This window comes from Ailuropoda melanoleuca, chromosome 3, assembly GCF_002007445.2.
Source record: "Ailuropoda melanoleuca isolate Jingjing chromosome 3, ASM200744v2, whole genome shotgun sequence".
Taxonomy (NCBI): domain Eukaryota; kingdom Metazoa; phylum Chordata; class Mammalia; order Carnivora; family Ursidae; genus Ailuropoda; species Ailuropoda melanoleuca.
The window spans coordinates 30,618,014-30,645,035 of NC_048220.1; the positions used below are offsets into that span (position 1 = coordinate 30,618,014).

Consider the following 27,022-nt stretch of genomic DNA (forward strand, 5'->3'; position numbering starts at 1 on the left):
TAAACAATTTATGGAGACCAACGAGAATGAATACACAACGGTCCAAAACCTATGGGATACTGCAAAGGCAGTCCTAAGGGGGAAATACATAGCCATCCAAGCCTCACTCAAAAGAATAGAAAAATCTAAAATGCAGTTTCTATATTCTCACCTCAAGAAACTGGAACAGCAACAGAGGGACAGGCCTAACCCACTGACAAGGAAGGAGTTGACCAAGATTAGAGCAGAAATCAATGAATTAGAGACCAGAACCACAGTAGAGCAGATCAACAGGACTAGAAGCTGGTTCTTTGAGAGAATCCATAAAATTGATAGACCACTGGCAAAACTTGTCCAAAAACAAAGAGAAAGGACTGAGATTATTAAAATTATGACTGAAAAGGGAGAGGTCACGACCAGCACCATTGAAATTGCAAGGATTATTAGAAACTTTTATCAACAGCTATATGCCAAAAAACTAAACAATCTGGAAGAGATGGAGGCCTTCCTGGAAACCTATAAACTACCAAGACTGAAACAGGAAGAAATAGATTTCTTAAATAGGCCAATTAACTATGAAGAAATTGAGTCAGTGATAAACAACCTTCCAAATAATAAAACTCCAGGCCCAGACGGTTTTCCTGGGGAATTCTACCAAACATTCAAAGAAGAAATAATACCTATTCTCCTAAAGCTATTTCAAAAAATAGAAACAGAAGGAAAGCTACCAAACTCATTCTATGAGGCTAATATTACCTTGATCCCCAAACCAGGCAAAGACCCCCTCAAAAAGGAGAATTACAGACCGATTTCTCTAATGAATATGGATGCCAAAATCCTCAACAAGATCCTTGCTAATAGAATCCAACAGTACATTAAAAGGATTATCCATCATGACCAAGTGGGATTCATACCTGGGATGCAAGCATGGTTCAACACTCGCAAATCAATCAATGTGATACATCATATCAACAAGAAAAGACTCAAGAACCATATGATCCTCTCAATTGATGCAGAAAAAGCATTTGACAAAATACAGCATCCTTTCCTGATTAAAACCCTTCAGAGTGTAGGAATAGAGGGTACATTTCTCAATCTCATAAAAGCCATCTATGAAAAGCCTACTGCAAGCATTATTCTCAATGGGGAAAAGCTGGAAGCCTTTCCCTTAAGATCAGGAACACGACAAGGATGCCCACTCTCGCCACTATTATTCAACATAGTACTAGAAGTCCTTGCAACAGCAATCAGAAGACAAAAAGGGATCAAAGGTATCCAAATCGGCAAAGAAGAAGTCAAACTGTCTCTCTTTGCAGATGACATGATACTCTATATGGAAAACCCAAAGGAATCCACTCCCAAACTATTAGAAGTTATAGAACAATTCAGTAAGGTGGCAGGATACAAAATCAATGCCCAGAAATCAGTTGCATTTCTATACACGAATAACGAGACTGAAGAAAGAGAAATTAGGGAATCCATCCCATTTACAATAACACCAAAAACCATGCGTTACCTTGGAATTAACTTAACCAGAGACGTAAAGGACCTATATGCTAGAAACTATAGATCACTTTTGAAAGATATTGAGGAAGACATAAAAAGATGGAAAAATATTCCATGCTCATGGATTGGAAGAATTAACATAGTTAAAATGTCCATACTACCCAGAGCAATCTACACTTTCAATGCTATCCCGATCAAAATACCGAGGACATTTTTCAAAGAACTGGAACAAATAGTCCTTAAATTTGTATGGAACCAGAAAAGGCCCCGAATCTCCAAGGAACTGTTGAAAAGGAAAAACAAAGCTGGGGGCATCACAATGCCGGATTTCGAGCTGTACTACAAAGCTGTGATCACAAAGACAGCATGGTACTGGCACAAAAACAGACACATCGACCAATGGAACAGAATAGAGAACCCAGAAATGGACCCTCGGCTCTTTGGGCAACTAATCTTTGATAAAGCAGGAAAAAACATCCGGTGGAAAAAAGACAGTCTCTTCAATAAATGGTGCTGGGAAAATTGGACAGCTACATGCAAAAGAATGAAACTTGACCACTCTCTCACACCATACACAAAAATAAACTCCAAATGGATGAAAGACCTCAATGTGAGACAGGAATCCATCAAAATTCTAGAGGAGAACATAGGCAACAACTTCTATGACATCGGCCAGAGCAACCTTTTTCACGACACATCTCCAAAGGCAAGAGAAATAAAAGATAAAATGAACTTATGGGACTTTATCAGGATAAAGAGCTTCTGCACAGCCAAGGAAACAGTCAAAAAAACTAAGAGACAGCCCACGGAATGGGAGAATATATTTGCAAAGGACACCACAGATAAAGGACTGGTATCCAAGATCTACAAAGAACTTCTCAAACTCAATACACGAGAAACAAATAAACAAATCATAAAATGGGCAGAAGATATGAACAGACACTTTTCCAATGAAGACATACAAATGGCTAACAGACACATGAAAAAATGTTCAAAATCATTAGCCATCAGGGAAATTCAAATCAAAACCACACTGAGATACCACCTTACGCCAGTTAGAATGGCAAAGATAGACAAGGCAAGAAACAACAATTGTTGGAGAGGATGTGGAGAAAGGGGATCCCTCCTACATTGTTGGTGGGAATGCAAGTTGGTACAGCCACTCTGGAAAACAGTGTGGAGGTCCCTTAAAAAGTTAAAAATTGAACTACCCTATGACCCAGCCATTGCACTACTGGGTGTTTACCCCAAAGATACAGACGTAGTAAAGAGAAGGGCCATATGCACCCCAATGTTCATAGCTGCATTGTCCACAATAGCCAAATCATGGAAGGAGCCGAGATGCCCTTCAACAGATGACTGGATTAAGAAGCTGTGGTCCATATATACAATGGAATATTACTCAGCTATCAGAAAGAACGAATTCTCAACATTTGCTGCAACATGGACGGCACTGGAGGAGATAATGCTAAGTGAAATAAGTCAAGCAGAGAAAGGCAATTATGATATGGTTTCTCTCATCTATGGAACGTAAGAACTAGGATGATCGGTAGGGGAAGAAAGGGATAAAGAAAGGGGGGGGTAATCAGAAGGGGGAATGAAACATGAGAGACTATGGACTATGAGAAACAAACTGAAGACTTCAGAGGGGAGGGGGGTGGGGGATTGGGATAGTCCGGTGATGGGTAGTAAGGAGGGCACGTATTGCTTGGTGTGCTGGGTGTTACACACAACTAATGAAGCATCGAACTTTGCATCGGAATCCGGGGTTGTACTGTATGGTGACTAACATAATATAATAAAAAAAAAACATAAAAAAAATGGTCCCCAAACATAGTGCTAAAGTGCTGGCTTGTGTTCCTAAGGACAAAAAGGCTGTGGTATGTATTACAGGGAAAACACCTGTTAGATGAACTTCTATCAAAGCATCAGTTACAGCTCTGTTGGTTAGGAGTCCCATGTTAATGAATCAACAGTATATATTAAATAAGATGTCTTTAAACAGAAGCACACACAGAACAAGGTTATATGTTGATCTCTTGATGAAAATGTTGTGACCAGAAGCTTTTGGGAACCTAACCTTGCATTTCCCATAGGAGCAGAGGTTCCATATTTGCTAATTCATTGTTGATGGTGATTCTGAAGAACTTTAACTAGAGTGAATAATGAATTGAATCCATGGTGGAATATGTATGTGTATTTTATATTTATAAACACATTGCACTTATGATATTTAACATTTTTATATAAATACTTTTTCCCCAACTTACAAAAAATAACTGTAGGGTAGAGGAACCTACAGAGTTGCCTGTGAAGCAGGCTTGGGTAGGATTCAGGAGAGGTGAACGTTTAAAGGACGCAGGCTAATCACCTATATCAAGTGCTGCAGGAAAGGCCCCAGAAGTGGCCTTTGATTTGTGTGTTTACCTGCCATGCTCTCAAATTCAGGTCAGAAGTAAGGCATGTCCTAATCTCTCCTGTCCTCCAGTCTGGGGAAGGGATCCCAGGGGACTTGGTTCTCCCAGTTGCCTTTGGCTTCTGGCTGTGCTGGTAACTGAGCTTGGTGGCTCTGTGTATGGCATACTTTAGCTCTCTACAGAAGAATCTAGGGAAGCATGGGTTGGGCATGTTGTTTTTGGAATACAAATACTCATAACAACCCCTTTCTTCCTGGTCAGCTTTAAACCACATTGTTCGGTAAGCTGAGCTGATCTTTGGTCAGCAAGCTTCTGATCATGCCTCTTGTTCCTTCGAAGTCCTTACTCCTTGTTCTAAATTTGCAAGACCTCATTTTTAACCAGTTGTCAACAAATCACACTTTAGCAGGTTGCTGGTAAGATATAAGGCGCTACCCTCCCGTTGAAATATGAAACCCTTAAAGTGAATAGAGTCTTGATTTGAGCCCCTCAGGACCAAAAGGATTCATTTTTGATGGTGGGATATTAGAGAAGTTAGGCAGTGGAGGAGTCTGGAATTAAAACAGTTTTAAAAAATTGTTTCAGGCTCCTCTTCTGATGGATTAGTAAATTAAGATCCAGAGAGAGTGAGAGTCTTGATCAAGATCACACAGGAAGTCAGTGGCTAGTCAAGACCACATACTTGTCAGCATCCAGGGCTACCTGCCTCTTGAGATTATAGTTTGTAGGTAGCCCTACAGTTAGCCATGTACCCTGAAAGTTAGGCTTGAACATATAGATAGATAGATAGATAGATAGATAGATAGATAGATAGATAGACAGATAGATACACACACACGTCTTTATGAAGCTCATTTACTTCCTCCTTGTCCTGTGAGCTGAGAGGATAGAGAGCAGATAGCAGTTTTGTTAATATTGTGAGGACCCCCGAAGGTTATATATATGCATCAACTCCATATGACAACTTTCTAGGGGGTGGGGAGAAATGGAATGAGGTTGGGTTAGTGCTACTAATTAATGAATTTTTATTTTAAACCAGTGAGCTTCAGATTTGGGCTGATTTCAGAAGCACCTGTAAATTATGTTTACAAACCAGGAGAACTAGGGAAATTAATTCAAGATGGTTCATAAACTTTAAACAAAAGCTGTAACTATGAAGCTTCCAGAAGAAAACACAGCATAAAATCTTCGTTACCTGGCATCAGCAGAGGTTTCTTAATAGAACACAGAAAGCAATAGGTCTACCAAAAAAAAAAAAAAGACTTTAAATTTGACTCTAAAAACTTGTGCTATCAAAAGTTACCTTTGAGGAATCCATTGGCAAACCACAGAATGGGAGAAACTATTTGCAAAACATACATCTGACAAAGGACATATCCAGAATGTATAGAGAGGTTGTAAAACTCAGTAACAAAAAGAGCAGCTGCACTAAAAGGTGGGTGAGAGTCCTGGAGAGACACCTCACAAAAGAAGATAAAGAAAGCCCAGTAAGCTCATGAAAAAGTATTCAACATCATTAGTCATCAGGGAAATGCAAATTAAAACCACGGTGAAATAGTATTACCCACCAGAATGGCTAAAATTCAGACTGCTAGCACCATGTGTTGGTGAGTATGTGAGCAGCCGAGCACTCGGACATTATTGGTGTCTGAGTAAAACAATCATTTTGAAAAAAACCTTGGCAGCTTTTTGTTCGGTAACAACACCCCCCCCCTCCAAGCAGTGCCTGGGTCCCTCAGTTGGTTAAGCATCTGATTCTTGGTTTCGGCTCAGGTCATGATCTACGGATTGTGAGGGAGTCCCGTGGGGGACTCCACACTCAGCTCAGAGTCGGCTTGGGATTCTCTCTCTTCCTCTCCCTCTGCCCCTCCCCCTGCTCGCTTGCTCTCTCCCTCTCCAAAAAGCACCATACCCTAGAACCTAGAAATTCCACTCCTGGTTATTTAAACAAGAGAAATGAAAGCCTATGTCCTCAAAAAAGACTTAAACAAAAATATTTGGAGTGTCTTAATCTATGGTAGCCAAAGACAAGGAGGGAACACCCCGGGTGTCCCTGAACAGGACAATCAATGAACAGTGATATAGTCAAATAATAAATATAGTCAAATAATAAAATAATGCTCAGCAGTAAAAAGGATCAGAAGTACTGATTCATGCCACAACATGGATGAATCTCACAAATTTTATGCTGAGTGAAATAAGACTACCATAAAGAGTGTATACGGTATGATGCCATTTGTATGATGTTTAGAGAGCAGGCAGAACTAATGGTGGGAACACATTGGAACATAACAGTTGCTCAGGTGTGGGAAACCTGTGTGTGTTGGGGGTGATGGATGCTGGGGTACGTCTAGGAAGAGTGCAAGAGGCCTGATAGGGGAACTGCCCGAGGTAATGGAAAAGTTCTGCCTTGATCTGGGTTTTTAAGGTACATGGACATATGAAATCAGCACAACTCACTTAAGAATTGTGCATTTCAGGGGCACCTGGGTGGCACAGTTGGTTGAGTGTTCGACTCTTGGTTTCTGCTCAGGTGGTGATCTCAGGGTCGTGAGACTGAGCCCTGGGCTCGGTTCCACATTCACGTAAGGTCTGCTTGAGATTCTCTCTGCCCCTCCTGCTCATGCGCTCTCTCTCTCTCTCAAATACATAAATTAAAAAAAAAAGAATTGTACATTTCATTGTAGGTAGCTTTTACCTTAAAAAGGCTGATAAACCAATATTTAATTAACTTTAATAAATGATAAGCATACTCAAGTGCTTAGATGGGAAGTGTTAATGTCTGCAACAAAAAATAAGTTGGATTGGTGGATGATAGAGACGGCTGGATACATGATCACGCAGGTGTAGTAAAATACTAACAATGGTAGGATGGAAGTGATGGGTTTTATGTGTATGTGTTCACTGTTGCTTTTTTGGTGTAAGTTGGAAAATGTTTCAAAGTAATTGTTGAGAGTAGGAAGTGAATATGCTTCTCTGGCCAACCTGGCCTAAGTCATACTATCTGTTTACCCCCGCAGTAGAAGTGGACTGACCTCTACCTGTGATGGAGAGGTGTGGACCCTTGGAAGGAGAGCAGAATACACTTGCCTAATGACAAGTGAATGAACACTGTGGGTAACCAAAAGACAGATCTTCATGTGCAAGGGCTCTGATGCTCCCAACCTTACCCTTTACTCCAGTCATTGTGTGGGAAATTGTGTGGTATCTTGATAAACCTCCTCCCTTTGACACTGTCTGGAGATAAGAAAGGACCAGTCTAATAACTTTTAACCTCTGTAGAACCAGAAGGGATTCTAGAATCTACCCTTCCAGTTGGTAAACAGTATTCTGCTGCTTGGGTGTTGTAGGATAACAGAGTTCCTGATGTCAAAGAGCTAGGGATCCCCTCCCTACCAGCCAGAGCAAAGAAATCAAAGCGAATATTCCTAGAACCCCTTGCTGCATATGCTGGGTTGACATCAGGCTTATTCCTAGATTTAGGGTATCCGAAGAAACTCGGCTTTCAGTAATCTATCTAGAAATGCAGTACTCTGACCTACCAGTTGTCTGTAGGAAAAGAAGTCACCTGTGCCTGTGTTGGATAAATTTCCCTCCTGCCGCTGAGAGAGGTATTGCAGGGATTAATAAGATCATTACAGTGCCACTTGCCTCAGGTTGCCTGAAGGACAAAGGGACTAGAAGTTGAAAGGAGTGAATTTTGTGTAGTGACTCACTGTCTGGCTGTCCTTTCTCCTGGGCAGGGCCCTGCTCTGGCAGCAGAACCTCACAAGATCCAACTTTGGAATCATGTGTACTGTACCAAAGAATTTCTCATTTGCAGTTTTCCAAAGCATAAAAGAACAAGGTTCCCTCTTCTAATGGAGCTGTGCCACTATTTCCAGAGACATGGAGGGGATGTTGGGGGTGGGGGGGCGCGGGGAAGAGGAACACAGAAAGACATTTTCTGTTTAAAATTACAATTTTTGTTTGGCAAATGGAGAGGTAGAAGCATCATGCTGATGGGCTAGTGGGTTCATAACCACTTTTTAATATTACGTCAGTGTGAAGCCAGGAAATGTTAAAGCCAGAAGACTCCTCACACTGTGATCTGACCACATCCTACATACGTGTCAGCTCATATGCCATCTACTTAATGTTGTGCATTTGCTATCAAGTGAGCTTGTGTTTTTTTTTCTGTTGCCCTTAAAATTTTCCTGAAATACTCTTCTTACTTGGACATTACTTAGATTGCATTTTTCCTCTTTTGCGTCCAGGTTTGTTTATATTGGCTATGACTCTGATCTTGGTTGAAAGCTAGGGAAGTTGCTTATAGGGGTTTTCAGGATTTCTGAATATGAAATGCAAGGAAATTGCGTAATGTTGCAGTGTTTCCTCTTCGTGTTGCTCGCTTGTTACCCAAAATACGGTAGTTCCTTCTAGAAGCTTGAAGGAATTTGGCAGGTCTTACCCTCTGATGGTGTATTGTTGGTCTAGAGAGTCAGTGTTATTCTGATTTGAGCTTGAATTTTTCTTGAGGTCAAACAACAAAGCTTCCTGAATTATAACTATGGCAACAGTGTTTATATAACAGGCAGATCACAGTGCTGTGGAGGAGTAGGAGCACTCTCAACACTCAGTGGTGCTAACTCCAGAAACACTGCACTCAGGCTTAATTCACCAGGACCAGAAACAAGCTAAAATAGTTGGCCTACTCCTTTACTGCATATCTGGGTGTGTCCGACCACCTACCTGCTCCAGGAGGACCAGTTTCACCTTGTCCCTTAAAATTCTATGGTCTTAAATTGGAATTTCTCACAGGAAGTGCATTAAGTGTCAGCGACACTCAGAATGTGAAAGCATCACTCTAAGGATAATTTCCTCTTCAACGTCCTTAGGGCCCACTTCCGACCTACTAAGAATGACTGAAGGAAGGTTCATCCTTTGTCTTATGCTCCTTTGTCCCTCGATCAGGAGCGACTTCTTAGACGCTAACCACATATGCCCAGCATTGTGTTACATGCCAGGCAGACCCCCTAGAAATGTAAGACAGAACTGGTCATAAGGGATTTATTTGGATATTAGTAATAATGGTAAATAGGAAATTGTATTTTGAAGTATTAAACTGTGTAGAACAGACTGTCAGAACAATGAGAGGCCAAAGCAGTAGGGGGGTCTACAGCCATGAAATCAGTTAGAACATCTTTGTGGAGGTAGCAGAAAGGGAAATAGCATTTTTGAGTACTTGCAGGAGCTGTGAGGCTATTTTAGTTCTCCCAAGACCCCCTCGAGGTATTCTTGCTTAGCACTACTTTATAATAAGAAAATACACTCAGGGGGCACCTGGGTGGCTCAGGTCATGATCTCAGGGTTGTGAGATTGAGCCTCAAGTCGGGCTCTGCACTCAGCCGGGAGTCTGCTGGAGATTCTCTGCCTTTCTCTCGCCCTCTGCCCCTCCCCCTGCTCTCTCTCTCTCTCTCTCTCAAATAAAAACAAAATCTTAACAAAAAAATAAAACATACTCAGAAATGTTAAATTGCCATGTAAAGGCACATAGCTAAAACGTGGTAGAACAAGGCTTTAACTCCAACTCTCTCGGGTCACAGCACTCCCTGTCTACCACCCTGCTTCACCTGACGCTGGGCCATTTCCCCCATCCTGGAATCCACTGACGGCTTGTACAGGTGAGAAGATAGGATCACAATAATTAAACCTCAAATGAACTGCATTTGTCAGCCCGGAAATGCCCAGGGCCACCTTCTAGATGAAATGGAGCTTAGTCTTATGTGTCAGAATGACATTTGGCCAGTTTCCCTGCTTTTGTGGACTCTTAACTGTCAGTTATTTGTATCCTTCTGAAATCTGCCATCCTAGGACTCCACCCTGACCTTCATCTCTGTTCAGAATAGTGAGTCTTGCCATTCTTCCACATGATAGTGCTTTGAGTATTTGAAGACTAGTATTGTGATCTCTTGATGGCTTTTCTTCAGTGGAAAGAGCAGAGCCAGCAAGACCAGGTAGAAGGCCAATGCCAGGGTGCCAGCAAGTGGTCCAAAGCTGGCTGAGGGCAGTAGAAGAAGAAATGGGGATGAGGAATAGATTTAAGGAATACGTTAGTGATAGACTTGATAAACTGGTAGCGGTGACTCCAGGAGAATGAGGATGGTATGCATGTGGAACGTGGGTGCTAAGAGTGTAGAAGTAGCAGGTGTCTAGAGCACTTTGTTTTCCCCCAGTATGACTGAGGACTTATGCAAGAAGTAAGCCCTTTATACCCTTAGGTACAAAGCAGCCGGAAATGCGTGAACAAATGGGAAGGAAAGCATATTTTCCTGTCATCATTGTCATAATCATGTTGAATAGCAAGTAGTTTGTATTCACTGGTATGCTGGTGTGTTGGTATCCAAAAAGGCTTGAGCGGTCAACAGATTCTCTCTCCAGTTGACTTCAGGAGCACAGCCACTTGGTCATTCTTTACAGGGCCATTTTCCAAGAGACTGCCTGCGCCTGAGGTGGCTCTTCTGTATAGGGGAGGGGGAGACTCAGTACCATGAGGTATAGTAACCCTTTCCTTGGTTCGCATTTCACAACTTCCTGGTGACCCCAGAGCCTCTGAAACTATTAGCAACAATTTATTGACAACCTGTTAGGTGTCAAACTGACACTGAGCAGAGAAAATAAAAGGTCTGCGAGGGATTTTGACAGCCTTAAGTTAAGCCAAGTAATGTAAATCTGCTTTATATTGCCTCGTAATAAGGCCTGAATTGTACCTTTTCATTCTTCTCTAATGGAGAGATTCCTGGAGCATTCCACTATTTGGAGGAACGACATACAGTCACTCAGCAATGATAGATCTGGCTTACCTTTTCTCTCTGGTCAGGGCGTTGTCCTCATCAACTCCAACATGGGGATTTACAAAGATAAAAAAATTCAGTGTCTCTTTTATTCTTCTACTCAAAAACTATTCATCCAGTCAATACTTATTGAGTGGCCTGCTATATTCTAGTCACCGAGACCTCTTTATGAGACATTCTGGAGGGTGCAAGAGCAAGGTTTTCACATTTGTTCAGGAATAAGTCATCAGAAAGAGCCATCAGATACATTATTGACTGGCTTCACTTTCAAGAGATTCTGCCTCCCTAAGCCAGCAAATGCAATACTGGTAGTGGTGGAAGGGGTGAGCCAAAGGGAGTGTTGCTAAGTGGGAAACAGAAAAGCAGCAGCAGCCATTTTACTTCCCCTCTCTCCAGCGCATCAGGCTGTGATGATGAGAGGCACACTTCCAATGGAAGGAGGAGGAGCCCATACCTGGCTCCAGAGCTCTGGCCCCTCGAGTTGAGACACATCTCTCTTTATTTCATGGTGTTCAAACTGGTTTTCTCTCTCCAAGCTTAAGATTCAAACAGTTCCGGGGCGCCTGGGTGGCGCAGCGGTTAAGTGTCTGCCTTTGGCTCAGGGCGTGATCCTGGAGTTATGGGATCGAGCCCCACATCAGGCTCCTCCGCTATGAGCCTGCTTCTTCCTCTCACTCCCCCTGCTTGTGTTCCCTCTCTCGCTGGCTGTCTCTCTCTCTGTCAAATAAATAAATAAAATTAAAAAAAAAAAGATTCAAATAGTTCCTTCTCAAAGCTTTTCCAAGTGTAGCTTGTGGGCCACTGTGACAAGAGGGTCTCCCCTTGATCTAAAAATGCATGTCCGCTACTGAGTGGCATTCCACAATCCAAGGTTGTCTTACTAGTAACTTCTCAGGAGTGTCACTTGAAGTTTCTAAATTTAGCCTGTTGATAGAGTTTTGACAAGTATTGGAATGTGGTACTCTATTAAGAAGTCTGTCTGCCATACAGTCCTTGGCAATGCTGGCCAGTTCCCTGCATGTGTGCTCAGAGTTTCAGGGAAGGATGTTTTTTGGGCATCCTGAAGTGTCTCAAGCTGGTTGTGGTTTTCAATTACTACTATGCTTGTATTAATTGGAAGTTTGTGGAATTACTGTTATGTTTAAATTGGGTGGAAATTTTGTTCTTACATAATGGTTGCGTTGTTGCCACTTTAATTACTGCTTAGCTTCTTTTGAGTTCTTTGTTAATTGCCAAGAGTTTGTTCCCACCCCCCCCCGCCCCCGCTAGGAAGTGGGACTGAGTGGGGAAGTTGCATGAAGTTGTGGTTGAGCACGGCTGGGCTAGAGCACTCTGCCACTTGTTGGCTTTGTAATCTTTGGAAAGTTATTTAACCTTCCTAGTGCCGTGAAGCAGAGGCAGTGCTAGTACCCTCTAGGCTTCAGGATGAAATAAAATAATTCATCTCAGTGCTTAGTGTGGTGCGTGGCACATAATTGGTGAAAAAGTGGTTGAACAAGTGGTTGGTGGTAGGTGGTTACTTTTGTTTTTGACTGCTGTTCTAAAAGAAATTGAGAACCCATTGGTCTATAAGTTGGGTTTGGATGGTTCTTTCTCTTCCTTGCCCTTAGTCCCCTAATTAGTTTCAGTTGGTTAAATTAAAATGCTAATGAGCCCAGTGTTACTGGATCCGTCAAACTACATTCCCATCCTTAGCCTTTTATTCCAGAGGGGATAAGTGTGAAGAGAATTAACGAGGAGGATGAAAATGGTGGTGGTGAAATTTCATCTTTATGGAACTCTAAGTGTGGGACATGGAATCGGTATTCTCTGCTTTGTGTTAAATGTTTTATATCTATTATCTCATTTAATTTTCACAACACCCCTAGAGGTAGGGAATGTTAATATCCTCATTTTACATGTGGCGTGATTAAGGTTTGGAGATGGTAAGTGAGGGGAGTAAGTGTATTAACTGAATGAGTCTTCATAGGAGCCATAATTCAGGGACTGGTTAGTGACTCATGTCCCCTTGAATTAATCCAGGACAGTTATGTTCTATCCTTTCAAGACAAAGCTCTTGAGAAGCTTACTTGAAAGCTTGTAAACCTGAGATAATTCTCTTGATCAGTCATAAGACAGAAGCCATGGCCAAAGAGATCTTTTATTTCAGAAAGTTGTCCTCACCTCTGCTTCAGTATTACACTAGTGGTCAACCATGAGAGCTGTAGAAGATTCCCCTGAAACTAATATAACAATGTATGTTAGTTATATTTGAAGAATAATAAAAAAAAGATTTCCCCAGAAGAGACTGACCATTTTTCAAGGGTGAATTGCATGCCCTTGGCTTCGGCCAGTATGGGAGGTACTTATGAACCTATAGACTACTGGTTTTGCCTGGTAGTAGTGCGCATTTCCTACTGCTTGGAAAGTAGAAGAGTATTGTAACCTCCCTGTAGAGGCAAGATAGAATAAGAAGCCTCTCACTGGCTCTCTGTTCTTGGACAAACTGTGTAACCTCTCTGGGCCTCAGGTTTCACATCTGCGAAATGGGAACAATGCTAGTACTTACACCATAAGGTGGTTAAAAGGATTCAGTGATGTGTGTGCTACTTGTTAAGTTAAACAAAGCCATTCCCACTTAGTGCTATTACTGTGCTGCCATCTGGCCTTTGTGGTGGTGAGGCTGCTCGCCCACCCTGGCCTTCCTTGTTGGGCCATGTAGTCACACAGTTCTGGCGGGCATGGTTTGTTAGCTTTATTTCAAAACTCATTCTCTTTGGCTCATTTACCAAACTAGACAGAGATGAATGGCCTGGTCTCAGAAGATCGGGCAGCACATGTTTCTGGCACCTTTGGCTCATTGATCACGCCTCTCCAACTTGGGGAATGCTTGGGTGTTGCAGGCAAGGGCTTCCTGAGACCCAGGAAACCTTGAAGGAAAGTACTTTGGTGCAAATTCTCCTCCTAATAAAGGAGAGCTAAAAGGCTTGCATTTTATTTTTCTTTCTGGATTTTACCATTTTTAGTAGGAGCAAGCTTCTCTGAGAATGTTTTAATTTAATAGAATGAATTGATCAGGGATGCTGAAAAAAAAAAAAAAACTTGACAAAGTAGGGTCTCTTCCCTTGCCTGTGTCTTACCCAGCTTTCCAAGGTTAGTGAACACCATTCACCATGAGTTGCTGATCCTAGCTGTTATGAGGCTACCTGTTTCACTCACAGGTCACAGCATCCTGCAGGATCACATTGCTGCCCCTCTGCCTCCCTTCTCTACTATGCACTGATTGCCACTGGCACTGGTCTTCCTCCCTCCAAAAGTCTGTGTATCAGGATCACAGTCTTTTGACCTGTCATCTCTAGAACTTTTAAGCATAAAAACTTATGGCTTTGCCTCAAGTACAGAAACCCTTTAATTCTCATCCTTCTGACTTTCAAATAGTGGCTGTGCCTCTTTAGTCTTTTTTAGGAAATCAATAATAATGAAATGGAGTGATTTGTCTTACTTAGAATTTGATTATTCGAAACCTTCTTGGCCAACTCCTTCAATTTACAGATGAGGCAGTAAAGGCCCAGACTGGGTGAGAGCCTTACCCAATGACACAAGGCAACTGAGGGGCCAAATTGGAAAGCTCTTGACCAGCCATTCCCACCCACACTTGCTAGCAGGTAGAAATCCCTTGTAGGATTTCATGAATCTCTTTTTAGAGTTGCTTGGCTCACTGCCTCTAGGGGTTAAATAAGTGGTTCCTTGGCCAAGAGTAGCCATCAGAATCACTTGGAATAGATAGATACATACTTCTGATGGCCAGCTTTATCATATGCCTTTTCACAGATATAGATACAGACTCATAATCATCAAAGAAAGATTTGGAAAACTATGTAGTTTTTTCCCCCTTAAAGCAGAGGGTTTATCTTACTTACTAATGTCACCGTATCAGGGATTGACAAACTGCTCTACAGACCAAATCAGCATACCACCTGCTTTTTGTATAACCTGTGAGCTAAACATGGCATTTATAGATGAACATTTGCAATTGATTTGATAGGAAATACTAACTTTGAACCCTAATTAAGCCACATGTTAACCTCCTTATGTAAAACGAACAAACAAATAAAACCCCATTCTTTTGATTGGTGAATCTGCATTTCAAAAAATTATGCTCCTTGGAAGAGAGATTCCAGATGATTCTGATGGCCACTTACTTAACCTCTAGAGGAACAGAGCCAGCATCTCTGAAAAGAGACGCTTTGAACTCTAAAAGGGATTTTTCCTGTGAGGAATATTATACCTGTATTTCAAAAAATTGCTGTGTTTTAAATTTTGTCAACCAAAAATTTGGGGAAATTCATTTTCTCTCTTGTTAAACAAGTATCTACGTAATATTGATTTTGCTTCTTGGCCCACAAAGCCTAAAATATTTACTGCTTGGCTCTTCACAGAAGAAGGTTGCTGACTCTTGCAATATGTCATTGTGTGTTTTATATTGGGGTATTTTCTCTTTTTCTCTATTGGAGCACTTTCCCTTTTATGATTTCTGTAAATAAGGGGTTTACATTATACAAGTAACATATTTTCCTTACAACTTTCAAATTTCAAAACCATATAAGGTAGAATGTGATTGGTTCCATTCCCCAGTGTTAACCCTTAACAGTTTATAACATATCTTTGTCCTGACTCTGCCATTTACTAGCTGTGAGACATTAGTTTACCTAAGTCTCGCATTCTCCATCTGTAATACAGTGATGAGTTCCTACTCAGTAGAATTGGTGTGTAGATAATTTGAGATCATTCATGTGAATTGCTCACCAATTGCTTGGTGCACAGTAAGTGCCTAATGATTGTAACTGTTTAAAACTTTTCTTATTTTTAATTTAAATATACACATAAGGGTTTTTTTTTTTAAGAATATCTTTTTTTACAGTAAAGTTCCACAGGTTATTCTGACGTATACACACTTGAGAATACCTGAAGTAAATACTGGGAAGTAGATAATTTTAGAGAAGATTCATGTTTGGGGTCAGAAATTGCCTTCCACTTTATAGGATAAATTAAGGAAAGGGGGCAGGTAATGATTTTATTCATTGAACCTGGAGGGTGGTATAAAATTCACACAAGTAAATGTTTATTTCTATTTTCCAGGTCTACAATTCGAACAAAGACAGTCAGAGCGAAGGGAGTAAGTATGTCCCTTGGATAATTTTCTACAGCTGGGGTTGGGATTGAGCTTTCAAAGTTGCTACTCTGGGGAAGAACCACCTGGGGGTGCTGTGGGCATGTTGGGTCTGCCCCATTTCCCTGGTGTAGTCAGTTGCTTCCGTCCTGACCACCATGTCAGTGGCTCCAGGACATTTCAGTGAGCCTGACTGGCAAGGCTGTGATGACACCTCGTATTATATAACCCTTCACACTTGACAAAGCATTTTCATATATATTATCTCAGTTAACCCTAGGTCTTGAGAATGTAGCTTCAATAACCACTTAAAAGCCACTTAATCGAGTACCATGCAGCTTCCCAAGAACCTTGTCCTAGGGGAAAGCCAGAACACAGTCTTGTTCAAAGGACTGGATAGGCAACAACTATCTTAGTGATTGCTTAGTAACTGTGTGTTCTTTGTTACCTTTTTTGGAGAGGAAAGAGCGGAGATGGTGAACTCTGTAATAATATTCCTCTTTGATGAGAATGACTCTGGGCAGCCTGTGTAGAATATCCAGCACATTTCCTGCTAGCTCTGAGCACTCTGGTTAATCATAATTTCCAAGGGCACCTGTAACCTTGTAAAGATGATGGGATTAAAATGAAAAGCTACTGCTAGTGTCAGGGCTGATGATGTCCTTGGTGCATAGGAGTGTGAACCAATTCCTTCCAGGTTGCTTACAAGAGTGCAGAGGAAATCCTGTCCCTTTGCCTCGGATTTGCTTTGTAAAATCCACTTGGAGAAACATTCAAAGGGCCGTATCATGAATTCCAGTGATGTCAAAAAAATCAGTAAAACAGCACTTCTCCATGTGGACAAAAGGATGAGATATTTTTGTGTGTGTTAAATCCATTAAAGGACAGAGATTTTCCTTTCATTCTTTCCAAAATACAGATTTTGACCAGGGGTTTTATATAAAATATTAGTAATTTGGAATGGTTGCTATTGGAATGGTTGCTAATGGCCTTTAGAAGAGGGAAAAAGTTTTTTTTTCTTTTTCCTTCAAGAATTGAATAAGGAAAATTTTTTTCAAGTAAACATTCAAGGAAAGAAGTGCTCCCCCCACCCACCTGTATCCTCAGGTGGGATTGTTTTAGTGTATCTGAAATCAAGTCTGGCTAACTTATTCTAAAATAACAAGAGCAAAAACCACAGTAATAAAAATGAAGGACTATGGAAGGCTGTCAAGTAACTCACTGTAAGGTAGGAAGAGCTGAAGAGCCAGGCTTGAAAACACACCAGCTCTGAAGTCCCAGGAACCAATAAAAGAGGGTCTTCTGAATAATATTTGCAGGATGATAAAGCTCTAAACTGTTTTTTAGTACTTGCCTCACTTTTCTGAAGATTCAGATTCCCAGGAAGATAACAACAGGTTGGGCTAGCTTAGGCTGACGCAGGGGAAAACAACACACTGTTACTGACAGTTTTAAGAGTATTGCATAAAATGGAAGCAGCGTAGTTTTCCAGTGGGAAATCAGGGAACCCACAAGAGAGGATAGATGGCCAAGCAGGTTTAAATAACATGTCCATGCCATGCCCTAGCCTGGAACACATTATTCTATAATGAAGGACCCAAGAACTCTGGGGGATGACATTCATATGAGTGACTACCAACTAAAAGATTGCTTGTGACTTGTGATAAACCTTCTCCTCTCTGCTTAAGTGCCAATAGATTTTAAAGACGACCCTGATTCTCTGGGTGGGCATGCCATCTGATTATACCATTCTGTAGGGCCTTTGGGGACTATGTATTGGAAGCCAATATCCTTTGACCCAGCAATTTGTCCTAAAGAAATAGACCAGAGCACAAAAATGTTTGTGCAACAAAGAAGCGCACTGGAGCATTGGTGATAATAACAAAGGGAAACAATTAGATGTGCAATAGGAAGTTAATTAAAAATACCAAGGTATGGGGCACCTGGTGGTCAGTCGGTTGAGTGCCTGACTCTTGGTTTTGGCCCAGGTCATGATCTCAGGGTCCTGGGATTGAGACCTGTGTTGGTCTCTGCGCTCCATGCAGAGTCTGCTTGAGGTTCTCCCTCTCCTTCTGCTCCTCCCTGCTCGCATTCTCTCTCTCTCTCAAATAAATAAAATCTTTAAAAATATCAGGGTACTGTATAGTCTTTAAAAAGAGCAAGGACGATCTTGGTATATTTGTGGGAATGGTGCCCACAGTATATTGTTTTTGTTGTTTTTGGGTTTGTTGTTGTTGTTGTTTTGTTTTAATTAGAGAAAAAGAGAGCACAAACAGGGGGAGCTGCAGAGGGAGAGGGAAAAGCAGGCTGCTCGCTGAGCAGGGAGGCTGATGCAGGGTTCCATCCCAGGACCCTGAGATCATGATCTGAGCAGGAGGCAGACGTTTAACCGACAGAGCCACCCAGGCGCCCCTTACAGTGTATTGTTAATTAAGGTTTAAAAAAATTAGGTTACAGAGCAATGTTCTTAGTAAAATACTTGACTTCTCTAGGTATATTGATAGACAAAAGTCGGGAAAGACCTTGGTCATGAAATTGTAATGTGGATGGAGTGTGGATTATTGGGAGGGACTCACCTTCTGTTTTAAATACTTCTCCATGCTTTGCTTTGTCTGCAGTGAGTATATATTTAAAAATCATAGCTGTTAATAGATAACATTTATTTACCACTTACTATGTTTAAGGATGCTTTGTGCATATGAGCTTAATTAATACTTGAAACACTGTGTGAGATAGGTACTTTTGATCTACTTTGTGTATTAGGAAATTGAGGTTAGTAAACTGAGGCGGCACAATTTAATCTGAATTCTAGCTCTAGAAGCTCTACTGTTAACCACAAGGATAGTCCACCTCCCGGAGAAAAGAGCAATACAAAAAGTTCCATTTTGGAGAACACAGACCCTTGCAGCGGTTTGCTTTTGGCACCCCATTATTCACAGAGCATAGAGAACTGGCTGCCTGGAGTGTCTAATGATTTTTCAATTGCTTACCCTTTCATTTAGGAAACTGGAGAGAAAAACGATGGGTTAAAACATTGGCCATTTTTCCAGGAGTGGTTTGGATAGAAACAATTTTTTAAAGTATTATTCCAAAAGATGTTCTGTTTCCAAGCTAGCAAAACCAGAATAGGGTTCTGGATTGATCCTTTCTCACCTCCTCTGGCATTGGGACCCCATTTTCACATCGTATAATGCCTTAGCTCCCTCTCCCTTCTGACGTGGTTGAACTTTCCATGTCTGTGGAGCGAAATAATTTTCATTTTCCCTCCATAACCTCCCAGTGGGGCTCGTCTGCCACCACAGGTGTCACTGTTGTCCAAGGTCTGATTGTTCTGCAACCGTCTGTTTATACCAGCCTCGAAACTGTTTTTGAGGGAAGTCAGTCTGACAGGAATTTCAGAGTGTGGCATTGCTCTTTTTGCCTTGAATATCCAAATTCTAAATGTCTAGCCTTTTCTTTTCTAGAAAATGTTTTCATGGGCGTTTGAATGCCACCATTTCATTCCAGAGCTGGAGTGTTTTGAAGGGGCAGGTAGGAAAAGGAAATTCCTTTGGGGAAATTTCTGAATTTGTTGCTTTGATCTTGAAGTTCCTCTCAGGGCATACAGTGCCTGTGGGATTTCAGGCAGGTCCATAAATAATGCCTGTCAGCTGCTGGTATTTTCCGAATGACCCAGTTGTCAGGGAGAGGATGGCAGCAGATAAATAAATGCACATTTCTTTGTAGAGCCTTTTTCCTGTCTTCTTTTCTAGTCTCTGAATCTCAGGTGTAGAGGGGTTGAATTAATCATACTACCCAATTTGTGGCCTGGGATCATCACAGGCCCCTCCCTTCATTGATTCATTGATTAATTTCTTTATTTCTTCACTTTTAATTCTTTTCCCAGATCCTGTTTCTTGCCTCCTATATAGACCACCATTCTAATGTGTACACTAAAGTGTATTTTTGAGCAATGTTGTGTGTTTTATCTACCATGATGGTATGTCTTGTTCTCTTTCTTTGCTCCCTCAACATTGTGTTGGGAGCCATCCTGATTCCTCTGTCTGCTTCTAGACTGTGGCTTCTGTCCGCTGCACCCTCCATGGTGTATAACATTGTGTATCTATTTCTACAGAGCTATACACTCTATCTCCTCATGCCTCCAGCTCCTCATCACTAACAGCACCACAATGAACATATTCGTACAGCTTGTACATCTCCCTGTGTGAGAATTTCTTCGGAATATACCCATTAGGAGAATTGTTGGCTCATTAAAGGGTGTGAGTATACTTAGTTTGAGGGAGTAGTTCTCTGGCCCATCCACAGTCCCATCAGCCCTACACAAGGATTTCTTCATTTCTGCCAACTTTTCCTTTATTCGGCTTTCTAATTTTTTCAGTCATATAAATACAATAGCTCATTATTGTTTTGATTTGTATCTGGCTGATAATTAGTATGTTTGAGCATCTCTTCCTATGCCTATTGACTGGGTTTCCCCTTCTTTTGATCACCTGTTCATGTCCTTTGCTCATAGTTCTCTTTCATTTGCCATTTTTTTTCTTAATAATTTGTAAAGTTTCTTCTATGTTTTAGATATTCATCCCTTGTTACCTGTAGACATTTTAAGTACATTTTCCCATCTTGTAATCTATTAATATTATGTGTTGTATTCTTACTTGAATGTAAAGCCCTCTTATATATTGAAGCACTTTTTCTTTAAAATTTTCACCTTCTGGTTTGTGATTTTCAAGTTGTGTTTTAAAGAAGGCCTTTCTGACCTATGTCACAAAGATGTGCACCTACATTTTGTTTCATTGGCTTCATGATTCTGTCTTCCATGTTGAGGATTTTAATCCAGCTGATACTTACCATCATATGTGGTGTTTCACGATGATCCAGTTGTTTTTTTTTTAAGATTTTATTTATTTATTTGGCAGAGAGACAGCCAGCGAGAGAGGGAACACAAGCAGGCGGAGTGGGAAAGGAAGAAGCAGGCTCCCAGCAGGGCAGGGAGCCCGATGCGGGGCTTGATCCCAGGAACCCGGGACCACTATGGGCTTCTTACTGGGGATCCTGGGGCCATCAGGGGACTTGCCCTGGGTTTGTTCATAGAATGTCAGGAATATACATCAGTGATACTGAGTTTTCTCTAGTTGTCCAAATTCTTGCCTACTAGAGAAGGGGAGGGTGAAGATGTTAGAATACTAGAGAAGAAGGAAGTATGGTTTGTTGTTCCCTAAGCTGCTTTGCTGATCATACGCCAGTGCCAATGATATAGACCACTGATACCTGTCATGGCTTTGCCCCCTTTCTCATTGCGAAGAACAGGACTCTGCACTGGGCAAGAACCCCTCCTCCTACCCTGCTCTCTGCAGCTTGCTGTGCCACCTCAGTGCATATCCGTCTCCTCCTTCCCTGAGTCCTCTTGCTTGCCCTGCCTTTGACTGCAGCTGTGAGATTTCCTCCCCAGAGGCTCTGTGAGAATGGGTTTATTCTCCTTTGAAATGAGCTCCAGTAGGAATCAGGAGAAGAAGCCAAGAAGTGGCTTCTTTTCCGCCAAGGCTGCTGTTGTCCTATGGTCCCGCCTGAGGGATGGTTAGAGAGCCGAGAACTTGTCAGAGAGGAAACTCCAGTCCAGTGCAAGAGAGTGAGGGAAGGGCAGCCTTTTCTAGTGGGAGCCGATCTCTTCCAAGTTGCAAGTTTTAAATAATAAATGTCACTGCCTACTTAGCTCTAAAAAGATTAGCTTGTTTACAGAAATGCTGCCCTCCCACTGCTTCTCCAGCTGTTTGAAGGCTGAAGGCTGACAGACTGAGCCAGACCCTGAGCTCAGTCTCCTAATCTCAATTCCACAGTGCCACTTTCTTTATGTGAATAGTCACTCAAATTCGATAGGTTAATTGGATTATTTCAAAGGTATATGGCCATGTTGCCCCAGACATGCCTTCTTCTGCACTTCACACTCAGCTGTATACCGACTATCTGGCTTTTCAAGAGGACCTTGCAGTTGATGACGGTGCTTCCCTCTCTTGTTCCATGTGTTCCTGTGTTGCTTCTGCTCAAACCTTTCACTTGGTTTCCCAGCAGGAGTCCAGCCTTCCTGTAGCTCTGCATTCAATTAATACCTCTCAAAGTTCTTAAGTGCCCATGGCCCAGGGCAATGTGAGTGCAGAGTGGAAGTACACCTATAGGTAGAACACGTGTGTCTGCCTTTAAGGAGTATATGGTCTGCTTTTGAGGTTCAGACCATGAGGAGACGGTAGCCAGATGGCCCATCACGTGTGCGGGTGTGTGTCATCGTCATGCTATCTGCACATGTATCTGCTGTGCAGACAAAATGCCTGGAGCCAGTTGGATGAAGAGTGACCCCAGAATGGGCTTCCATCTAGGCTGGCAAGACTTTAAAAAAAATGGGAACTTCCTCCCTTCCCTCTTCCCCCAGAAGGAAATCCAGCACTTCCTCTGCTTTCAGATGTCAATCCCTTCTTTCCTTCCAGTTTGTTTTTAATCTGGTACGTTCCCAGGAATCCTTTGTGTTTGTATAATGCTCAAGAGCTCACTCAGGTTGTCGTTTACACTGGGGCATGGTGGGGAAGAACCGTGACTGGAGAAAAAACACGAAGTTGGAGTTAGGATTTAGTCATCTATAGGGTCTAGACCCTGATTCTCCTAAGCAGCTTGAAAAATAGGTATTTTTGCTTATTATAAAAATAATATGAACTTTTTGTAGAATATGAAGGAAATAGAGCCATAGTTTTCAGAAATTCAATAAAAATCATTTCTAATACCACCCCAGAGATAATTCTTTCTTTTCTTTTTTTCATGATGTCTTCTGTGGATTTTGTTAGTGTCAACATGTATTTTGATTTACTTGGCATTATACTGAATATACTTTCTGTATCCCACTTTAAATAATTTGCAAACATTGTCCCACATGAAAATTGTTTATAAATGCCATTTGCAGTGGCTGTTTAATATTCTGTCATAGGATTATATGCAGATTTGTTGAACTGTTTCCTGTCATTGGACTTGGTTGTCCTTTGCAGATTTTTGCTGTTGTGAGTAGCATCAGCCTGAGCACGCTTCTGCTTCAGTCTTTGCACATACCTCAGATAATTTCCTGTGGGTAGGTCCCGCCATGTGGATTGAAGAGAGCTGTTTCAGTGCAGGGTACCATGTGAGTGGTGTGGATTAGCACGCTGGCACACTGGCTGTGGAACAGGTCAGTGCTGGACCTCTCTAAGCTTGCATTGCCTTTTCTGTAAAATGGGGGATAAATAACAACACCTCTCTCATGAAGTTGCTGTGATGATTGAAGTTTAGCAAAATGTCAGGCATATTATTTAATAAATGCCTCATTACTATTGGTTCTTATCCTTCTCATTATCTGGTCATGCCAATTAGTCTGTCATATAAGAAGGGGGAAGCTCACTGGATTGGCAGAAGTGTTCCTGAGGGGACAGGGAGGAGAATGAAGGGTGGCAGCTGACACCCCTGCTGTTTTCAGGCTTGGTGCCTTATGAGTGTTAGTTCATTAAATTCTCATGACTGCATTTCTCAAAGTGGGGTACACACAACTATTAGTGGTATCTCAGATCATTTTAGATAGTACCAGACACACATTTTATTTATTTATTTATTTATTTATTTATTAAATATTTTATTTATTTATTCGACAGAGATAGAGACAGCCAGCGAGAGAGGGAACACAAGCAGGGGGAGTGGGAGAGGAAGAAGCAGGCTCATAGCGGAGGAGCCTGATGTGGGGCTCGATCCCATAACGCCGGGATCACGCCCTGAGCCGAAGGCAGAAGCTCAACCGCTGTGCCACCCAGGCGCCCCCAGACACACATTTTAAATTACCATTTAGATTTACATATTTACTTAAATGTGTATTAGGGGAAAAACACATCGGCATGTAAGCCGCCTGGTTTTCTAAATGTTATTGCTTAGCACAGGGGTCCACCTTTTCAGTAAAAAGCCAGATAGTAAATATATTCAGTTTTGCGGTACTGTTTAACTCTTGATATTGTAGTGTGAAAGCAGCCATAGATGACAGTATGAAAACAAATGCATGTTTGCTAATAAAATTTTGTTTACAAATCAGGCAATGGCAAATATTGCCCAAACTCAAGGGTCTTGTCAGTCCTTAGACTACTTTTTTTTTTTTTAAGATTTTATTTATTTATTTGAGAGAGAGAGAGAGACTGCGAGCACAAGTTGGGGTAAGGGCAGAGGGAGAAGGAGAGAATCTCAAGCAGACTCCGTGCTGAGCACAGAGACCAATGCGGGGCTCGATCCCATGGCCCTGAGGTCATGACCTAAGCCAAAATCAAGAGTTGGATGCTTAACTGACTGAACCACCCAGGCCTCCCCTTAGACTACTTTTTAAAAACTTACACTCGTATTCAGCTATTTAAGATGAGATAAAGTTATGACAGGCAGCATGAAAGTGGTATGTCCATGGTTGCCATTGCTGGAAATGCTGTTCACAGCAACCAACTTTACAAATGAGCATTAGTCTTTAAGAAGTCCAGGTAGCATAGTCAAGAACTAGTGGAGCCGATGTTCAAACCAGAGTCTGCTTGATGGCCAAGGTCACTCCCCACTTCCTTCCTCCACTTCTTGATATGTGTGAAGGCTTTCCCTTCTTTTGCCATCGTGTCATTTTGTGGCCCCGCCATTGGAGCTGGAAGGCCTTTCATCATTAGTGTCAAACACCTAACCTTCTTGGCTCTTTGCTACTGAGGGGCCATCCCACCTTGCTTCTCAATGAGCCTTCTCATCAGAACTATCAGTGGCTCCTCACATGCTCTACATGACGCTGAGAGACAGTGATTGTGCAGCTTCCCAGGCACAGAACCGTAACATGGCCCCCTGCCCTTCTGCAGGCACTGGACAACACAACCAAAGCTGCTTGGTTCCTGTTACACACATCCACTCTTCTTTAGACCATCATTCAGTCACATTACCTGATAGTGCTGTATCCAGGCTTTTCTTGTTCCATGAGGACAAGATTAGGGACCAGGAGAGGAGCTGGGAGGGCACCATTACCTTGCTTGTTGTTCTGCCTCTGATTTATTCATTCTCTTCATCTCTAGGCCTCAGCTTCCCTTGATCTATAAAACAGAAAAAGAGATTGTCTTAAAGATAGTACGGAAAGGTTTCGTGGGATCGTATGGGTCACTGTTTTGAAAAGGTTTTAAAGCCTTCAGACATTACTAAAAGTCCAACATTCTCATGAAAGCAACAGAGGACAGAAAAAAGAGGATTTTCTTTCTCCTTTTGCTTCCAGTCACCTTCGGCCTTTTGCTATTAGAACACCCACAGTTGAGAGACAGGAGAAGGCAGCCACTGGTAACTAGGATCCCTGCGGGATCAGAGCCATCCAGTGGCTGCCAGGTCTCCACTGGTCGGTGGCTTATAAATAGAACATTTCCCTTTTTAAACCTGAGAAGGATGGGCAGCATTAATGGGCATGGCAGCCTGACCTCCTGAGTGCTGGCCCACGAGGCAGTCAGCTGAGTCCACCTTCCCCTCCAGCTTTCCATCCACACCTTCCAGGCCAGGCCTGATAGGAGACAGGAGCTGGCTCTCTCCCTTGCCTGAATTCCCTTCCAGGCTCCCACTCCCACTCCTCTAGGCCCTTTTGTTTTCTCCTTTCCCCTGCCTCCTGTGCTATGGCAGGTTTCTCTGGCTACCACTTTTATCTTCTGAGCCACAGTCAGGCAAGATGGTATAATTCTAGTTCACCCAAGTGCTGATTTTCTGTACCTCACTTTGCATTATGACTTGTGTGTGCAGCACAGTGGATGTGGCCCGCATGGAACTCAAGTTATTTTCAGTTGTGCTGTAATGCCCTAGCTTGAGAATAACCCTGACTGAAGGGAAGGAACAACTTGTTTTCACAGAGATTTTATTATATGGGATCTCAGCCATTTCGTTTGGTGAGATCCCACCCCTCAAGGACTTGACTGGCAGTGGTGCTCCTCTAGCTAGCCGAGACATTCAGAAGCGTTTCTGTTTGTCCTAAATGACACTTCGCAAATCTTCCTCTCTCCCAGCCAACTTTAGAATGACAGATGCAGCCATGGTGTGACTTTGATGTGGCCTAATATCCCTCTTTCCCTTAGAAGTGTAGGCTCTGTACCAACAGCAGGCCATGGCCTGGGCAGGTGTGAACCACCCCTTGGCATTCTGATTTGGGCTTCAGCCAGGCAGCAGTGAGCAGGTCCCTGGCTGCATCTTTAAGTCCTAAAGTCCAGTGCAAGGGGTTGTTGAGGCAGAGACTGATTTTCCTCAAGGCTCTTGATTAGTGTTTATTGAGCACATACTTATTACTGGCCAGTGTGTTCAGGGTTTGATATATGTTATGTTGTTTGATCCTTATAAGAACCCTATGAGGTAGATGGTATTATAGACCCCATTCACAGATGAGAAAACTGAGTCCCCCTCCTAAGTACATACTTGTGGTCTCTCAGGGTCATTCCTTCCCACCCCGATCAGAGTGTTCAGAGTATGCAAGATTCGGCAGAGGCTATCAAGTCCTGTTGCCCACAATGGGAATAAGTGTTGAGTAGAGGTTGGGAGAGTGGGCTCTGCAATATTATTACATACATGGGTTGGAATCCCAGCCTTACGGCTTCCTGGGTGTGTGACCTTGGGAAACTAATTTCCTCAGGCCTCAGGTTTTTTGTTTTTTGTTTTTTCTTGTGAGATCGGTATAGCTTTAGTACCTACATCATTGGTTTGTTGGACGGATTAAATGGGATTAGGATGGAAATCCTTAGCTCAGTGATACCTTATATTCTAACCAGTCATTAAATATTATTATCTGCTGTTGTTATTATCAATAATATAATCATTACCCCAAACCAGAGGCAATTCGTATAAAAGCACGACAGTAGATAGTCTGTTTATAGTTCCTCAAAGTGCCTTCACAGCCATTGCCTTGCTGATTTTCACAGCGCCTGATCTGTGCAGATGAGAAGGGTCAGAGAGGCGAAGTATGCCCATCTCCACAACCAGTTAGTGGTGACTGCAGCCGCAAATGTCAGTGTTAGGCCTCTGATATGAACATCTTCTCCTTCCTCGCCCTTTGCTGCTTGAGTTTGTTGTGACCAAAAAATACCTGAACCATTCCTAGGGCAGATCAAAGT

The 27,022-nt window shown here is 42.2% G+C and overlaps 1 protein-coding gene across 27 annotated transcripts in view; it reads left to right on the forward strand.

The window, feature by feature from the left end:
- ARHGAP26 (Rho GTPase activating protein 26) overlaps positions 1-27,022 on the forward strand; it is a 463,548-nt gene that overhangs the window by 239,188 nt on the left and 197,338 nt on the right. For all 27 annotated transcript variants that reach the window (XR_004624052.1, XR_004624053.1, XR_004624054.1 and 24 more), the window contains one exon: positions 15,854-15,890. Coding sequence is in view for 15 of the 27 variants with exons in the window: in XM_019795170.2 (XP_019650729.1) it covers positions 15,854-15,890 (37 nt within the window). In the remaining 12 variants the exon portion in view is untranslated. The remainder of the gene's footprint in view (positions 1-15,853; positions 15,891-27,022) is intronic.